The sequence below is a fragment of the Atta colombica genome, unplaced genomic scaffold (genome assembly GCF_001594045.1).
Source record: "Atta colombica isolate Treedump-2 unplaced genomic scaffold, Acol1.0 scaffold89, whole genome shotgun sequence".
Taxonomy (NCBI): domain Eukaryota; kingdom Metazoa; phylum Arthropoda; class Insecta; order Hymenoptera; family Formicidae; genus Atta; species Atta colombica.
Window position 1 is genome coordinate 557131 of NW_017259582.1, and position 7443 is coordinate 564573.

The following is a 7443-nucleotide window of genomic DNA, read 5'->3' on the forward strand; positions in this document are numbered from 1 at the left end:
CTTATTGAAGCATTTAAGTAAGTATTCTTTCCTATTTTCTATTTGGATCTAATTACCCATTTAGTTATTCCTAATTCCAAGGATAGATGTAAAGCCAATGCGAGCCAATACAAGTTAGGCGTGTGAAATCGTATACTTTATTCTTGAGAAAAATTGATAAATGTTTCAATCCTTTTTATTGGGTCTTCCCCAGTATAAAAATAAAATCGATAAATGTATAAATTTAACATAAAAGGTGCGATGCGAAGCAAATTGAAGTATCGTGTGTTAACATATATTCATAAAATGATAATGTTGTCGTATCTAACAAAATACTCAAATCTAATTTCAGATTATCTATAATTTAAGATTATCTATAATTTAATGAAGTCGAATAATAATAAATAAGTCATTAAAACATAAATCAAATTAATTGAACAAAAAATTTACAATAATATATAAAATTTATAATAATGTTAACGATGATATGTGAGATAAGATATTAGCACAAAAACGTTCAAAGAGAGATGAAAGATCAAAATCAATTGTCATTAGTCGTAAGTGTAAAATAATGATAAATAAATACAATATAAATATAACGTGGTAATAAATAAATACAATATATATAGTTTATATAATAAATTAGAGAAATAAAACATGAAAATGTCAAATTTTTAAAAATAGATCTTAATATAATGATCTAGAAATTTATTATCATTTTATGAATATATGTTAACTTCAATTTGCTTCGCATCGCATTTTTCATATTAAATTTATACGTCATTGATTTTATTTTTATTTTTACACTAAGGAAGATTCAATCGAAAGGATTGAAACGTTTGTCTTTTCTCAATTTTTCTCAAAAATAAAGTATACGATTTCACACACGCCTAATCTGTGTTGGCTCGCATTGATTGATTTACATCTATCCTTGGATTTATTCGTTGGAGCCTATAGATTGATAGTTATTTCTAATTACTGTTATACTTTTCCATCTTGTTACTTTATATAGTTCGTTTGCATTGGTGATAAGCAAGTTAAATGCCGCATTTCGATAATTATATTCAAATAGAAAACAATAGAAAAGAATACTTATTTAAATGCTTCAACTTTACAATTTTATTATTTTTGTTACCATATGAAACACTAGCTAATCCAACACAGACCAAGCATAACATGAAACAAGATCGCAACGAAGTTTTAAGATCGATTTACGCAGTACCATGCCTCAGCAATGTCAAGTGACTTTAAATTTTCTGCTGCAATGAAATTGTTTGTTGATATATTACGCTTGGAATTCTTGAAAAACGCTAGTGCGGCGCAAATGCGTAATCGAGTAGTCGAATACATAAGCTGTGTTCCAAAATTCATTGCTGAAAATGTATAGTATACATAACGTAAATTGTAGATTTTCTACGCCGGCAGTGAATTTTGGAATGTAATCACATTTTGTTATCTTTCTAAAATTATATCTTAAAAACGGCTGGGTCTTTCAGAATGTGGCTTCATAAGATTAAAATCGCCATATAGTACTATATTTAGAGCTATTAAAAACAAAAATCGGTACCCTTGATTGATGCGATTTAAAAAATTTTAAACACTTGAACAGAAACGATAATGAAGAGTTACTCGAAATAGGATATTATTATGTGAAAGAGCAGATTTTTTTTCTGTAGGAAACGACATTAACTTCATTTTATTAATTTCATTTTTCATCTGAAAAAATTTAGAAAGATATCAATGACGACAAATCGCAAAATTTCTTTCTTTTGCAGCTACTATTAGGTGTACAACTTTGCTTCCGCCGTTTTCCTATAGATGACTTTAGCGGTGGTCGAAATAAATAGATCATAGATGTCATACAATAAACTTGGGCATCTGTCAACATAATCCCATAGAAACATTAGCCGATTTGTGTCTGCATCATAAAGTTATTCTCGATTGAAAATGTCAGTTTACGAGCCAAATTCTCGTCATTTGCGGGAGATTTTAATTTTTTGCTTCAATATGAAGAACTCTGCGGCTGAGGCTCATCAAATGCTCTCAAATACTTATGGTGAGGCCGCTATTAGTGAAAGAACGTGTCGTGAGTGGTTTCAACGCTTCAAGAACGGTGATTTTGACGTCCAAGGTCATGTATTTGGTGGGACCAGCTCGGCGTGTGTATTATGAACTGTTAAAACCGACTGAAACAATCACAGGCGATCGATATCGAACGCAATTGATGCGTTTGAGCCGAGCATTGAAAGACAAACGGCCGCAATACAACGAGAGATAAAGTGATTTTGCAACAACAATGCTCGACCCCATGTTGCGAAAGTGGTCAAGACATACTTGGAAACGTTGAAATGGGAAGCTCTACTCCACCCGCCGTATTCTCCAGACGTTGCTCCCTCTGATTATCACTTGTTTCGATGGCACACGGCCTGGCACCAGCACTTCCGGTCTTATGAAGAAGTAAAAAATTGGATCGATTCGTGGATAGCCTCAAAAGATGACCAGTTTTTTCGACGCGGGATTCGTACGCTACCCGAAAGATGGGAGAAAGTAGTGGCCAGCGATGGACAATACTTTGAATCATAAATGTATACTAGTTTATTATAGGTTATAACTAGTTTTTTACAATAAAGCCTCGAATTTCGGAAAAAAAATGGCGGAAGCAAAGTTGTACACCTAATACACTAAAACTAGCTGGACTAAAAGTCTATAACGTTGCTCAATACACACACACACACACACACACACACACACACACACACACACACACACACACACACACACAGATTGCATCCTTACCTATCAACATCAATAAGTTTTGTAAAAATCCGGAACGTTTTCGAAAATGAGTACGTGGTCACGTTTCACTTTCATGAAATGTCTCATATAATTAATTATTATCTAATTATATGTACAACATATTTCTTGTTATACGTGTTATACGTTCTTGAACTTCGAACTCACATTTCCACTGATAAAGAAATCCTGTTCATTATGTATGTATTAATTATCTTAATTGGTTGTATATATAATATGATATAATATAATATATACAGGTCTATATATATAGGGTATTTTATAATTCGCGACTAGTTAGGTAGAATTATTCCTTATAATGACAAATAAGTCGAAAAATCCTAAAAAATTTTTTATCTGGTAATCATTATTAACAAACGAGATATTATATTAGGTATGGGAAAAAGTTCGTGGCGTTTTTTCTGTTACATCGGGAAAAACGCCACAAACTTTTTCCCACATCTAATATTAAGTAAAATCTATTTCCAATTCTTTATTGGATGCATTTATGAATTTGGGCGATTCACAGATATATGTATATTTATATACAAATCCATATAACAAATCAAACTAATCAAGACTCCTTATAAATCAAAGAAAAGGATACAGGCAGTAGTCAAGTGCAAAAGACGTCGCGTTTTAGTGAATAAAGAAGTTTCATACTTCATAGATCTATTATTTGCGCGACGATTTTCTGCGCTTGATTCCTATTGCCCGTATTCTTTCCAATTCTTTGATTTATACAAAAAAATGCACATATTTCTATTATAAATACTAATGCACTCCCCCCTATATTTTTATATTTTAAAAATTATAAATATTTAAACTTTAGATTGGCACCCTGATGTGATATATGAATGGGTGAAAGCCATAGAGTAGATTTTATTGACCTACTAACTTTATCTCATTGGTGCAATTTACGTGAAAGAAAAAGTGAAGTAAATTATAACTCGTCTTTCTTGAAAATAAATGTCTAATAAACATCATAAAAATCAAGTCTAATGAAACCTTGGTTTCTCAAAGACATAATTAAGTAACTTACATCATTATGGCTTTCACCTTTTTACGTAATTAAAAATTACAATTACAAATGATGTATTACGTTAACGATATATTCTTTTGTTAGAAGAATATAATAATCATGTAAATAGCAAATTCAGATAGATTCTATGTACTTTGCTCATAATTGAAAGCCACCGTATTTGTATCAAATAATTTTTCACGATAATTATTTCACGCGATACTGTTGAATGGATTAGTGATTAGTTTCGAATAAAATGTGATGTGAAGTATTAGGTGCGATGTCAAGTAGGGTTGTGCATTTATGCACATATAAAATATAATAATTTATAAGATATAATTTACGTATATATACAATATGTAATGTAAACTATGATAACTATTTTATTTTTATTTTATATTTTATCTATATGAACAATCTGCGACTCATCAAAGCCTATATTTTTTTCTCATTGCATTACTTCCGTCTCGCTTATATATTTTTATAATATTAAAATCAGATATTTAAAGTAATATATCGTGTGAATATCGATAACCGCGATTTTATGCAGAATTTACTTTCATGTAATTTATTACACTTATATAATATTTGGATTCTCCTAACAAAATTTTGCGATTTATTTTAAAATTGCAGCCAGTTTTAGTTTAATTGGGTCACGTTTTATATTGTAATGCCAGATTATAATGTCAATTTTTGTCCACTCATATTTAAATAATTGATTTTTATATTGACTTTATATTGCATACAACATTCTAATCAATGATGAATTGATGATATGCCTCTTTAACTTCGCGAGATAATAGTTATAGACTAGTATTTAGATTTAGGAAAAAAAGTACATTAAAAAAAATTTTATTATAATTCTAATCTATTTTATTTTTATTGTAAAAAATTATAATTACATTATATTATATGTAATTGATTAATATTGAAAATGATCCGATTAAGATTGAAATGTTTTTATTTTAAAATTTATCATTGCTATTATTAAAATTTTTAGCATTAAAGAAACCTTACTATCCTTGTAATCCTATCTTGTTCTTTTAATTATTTGAACCTTTTTACTTTTTAAAAATCAGATATATATTTAATTTTGAAACTTAATTATTTCTTTTTGTATTGTATTGTCCAATTTATAATAATTTACATAGTATATTACTTATATTGTCTATAACAAACAAATTCGTATAAACAACATGTAAATATTTTATATAAATGTAATCTTAAAATTTATGGTATATATCCTGTTAGCATTAGTCAAATTTTTAAATTAATAAAGTCTAATGTAGTTTGTTGTATTTAAGTATTTCGCTGATTGTTAACTATGAAAAAGATTTTTATAATAATCGTTTCTCTCTCTCTCTCTCTCTCTCTCTCTCTCCCTTTCTCTTTCGGATGAAACAGTTATTATCCGGAAAAATATATAATGGTGTCTAATGTATAGAAATTTTATCGGACAGACACGCGCATATGCATACATATAACGCAGCGTGTTTACAGTTAAAATTTGAAAGACGTGACATAACACGCTACGCGAAATGCGCAATCCGTACTTTCACCGAGATCAGCAGGAACGCGCGATACCCAATAATCACCATCTCTTCCCTCGCAATATTTTCGAGTCGGGGCCTTGACTCGTTTTCTTTCGTCACATAGATGGTTCGATTGCAATCCGGATTGATGCTGTCCGGTTTATTACACTTTCACTGGTGAATTTCATTTAAGAAATATCCAAAGCGCGTGATGCGAGAGGAAACACACGTTGTTAAGCGTGAACATTCTCAGCTGCACCTCGTGCTATCGTTATATAGCAACAATGATGTAACTCGTAACGCGCAATAGCAAAGTCATAGTCACGCACTTTCTCTTTTGGGTGCCTCAGCTCGAGAGAGACCAAGGTGGAACGCGAAATTTTCCGGGTATCAAATGAAGTAGGCTAGATCACCAGGAACGCGTACATATCTGAACGTAATCGTGCCGCACAATTAGTTGGTCGATAAGACAATTCTTTTTTTTTTGTATAACATATATAATATTTCGTGCACTTTTTAGCCAATTCTTTTAGAAAGTATAAAGAATTTCTTTTTAAAAGCGTCCTTGGAACTTACCGGAGAATTGAATATTTCGTCCAGCCGGTGCTTGGGATCTTTACCCTTCTTCGGTCTCACGAGCATGTAGATATGCTCTACATCGGGCAGACACCGCAGAATCTTCTCGATTAATACTTTTCCTAAAAATCCTGTGCCACCTGTTACTAGTATCTTGCAGCCAGCGAGAGTCTCGGCTATTCTGTCCGGCGCGACGTCCTCTGTTTTACTATGCTCCATTGTGACTCAGCGAGTACGATTTTTCGAGAGTTTTTCTAAAATGCAAAAAAATATTTTGCATATAATTATACAAAATTGGCGATATCATATTAGAAATTTCCTTAGAAATCTTCATACGTATATATTGGACAAAAAAGATGATTATATTCATATTATATCGAACGGAAAGCTATCTAGAACATATTGCGCGATGCATAATTATATATGACCGATAGACGCGCTCGTTTCGCTTTAGATTAATTAAGTATTGCGTGACTGCACACAATCAAGTCGAGAAAAATATCACAATTATCAATATTGATATCGTTGTTTCGCAATTCGGTGTATATTGAATATTTATAGCTTCCCGGTAATTGCAAACAATAGTCACCTCATAGCAAATAATAGAAATAAATTCTTCAAGACTAATAATTATCGGATATAAGTAGATATATATCATATGTATATTGTATGTAAAATTCACTTTGCGAAAACTTTGCAAAATTAGTTGCTTAATTTGATCGAATCGAATATTTTCTTATTATCAAGAAAGAGTAAATTATCGATGAAAATTATAGAAATAAAAGAACTAGAAAAAATTCCAAAAGATTCTCGAATAAAATAATGTAAAAAAAAATAACAATGATAAAACATGAAATCGAAAGCTAATAAGAATGTAGGCATAGCAATTAAGGCGCTAATTAAAAGAACTAATTAATTTCATTTACGCAAAATATGAACAATCATAGGAAAAATAGATATTTTTTTATGATTTTGATAAAAGAAAATATTTGATATGATATATATTTTTTTTTATAATTCTAAAATATAGTTATTTGAAAATGAAATTATCGTATTTTGTTTAATAAATTTTGGATATTTTTTTTTTATTAAAAGCAGGACTTCTATCGAAGAAATTAGATATTTTGCCTTTAAATATAATATGATGTTCGCTGTATGCAAATATCAGAAAAATGTTTCGATTAAATTATATTCGATTAAGTAATAGATATAATATTCTTTTTTATAAAAGTTTTTATGAATGTGGATTATTGAAAAATCATAGTTGAACATTATTAGTTACATAAGAATTACTCAAATGCATATAATTTCATATAATATCAAAAATGTCTTTAATTTAAAAAATACATATAATATCCAAAAGTTTTGTATTTCTTTAATGAAAGAAATGATGTTTTTTTAAAGAATTTAAAAGAACAGTATAATTAAAGAATAAAATCTTTAATTCAAGAAATTTGATTTAAGATCTTTAATGAGAGAGAGAAAGAGAGAGAGAGAGAGAGAGAGAGAGAGAGAGAGAGAGAGGGAGGGAGAGAATGAGAG

The 7443-nt window shown here is 29.9% G+C and overlaps 1 protein-coding gene across 3 annotated transcripts in view; it reads right to left on the reverse strand.

Annotated features, from left to right (window-relative positions):
* LOC108693241 (putative fatty acyl-CoA reductase CG5065) overlaps nucleotides 1-7443 on the reverse strand; it is a 23431-nt gene that overhangs the window by 6507 nt on the left and 9481 nt on the right. For all 3 annotated transcript variants that reach the window (XM_018202085.1, XM_018202083.1, XM_018202082.1), the window contains exon 3: nucleotides 5902-6155. In XM_018202085.1, the coding sequence (XP_018057574.1) occupies nucleotides 5902-6120 (219 nt within the window). In that variant the 5' untranslated portion in view covers nucleotides 6121-6155. The remainder of the gene's footprint in view (nucleotides 1-5901; nucleotides 6156-7443) is intronic.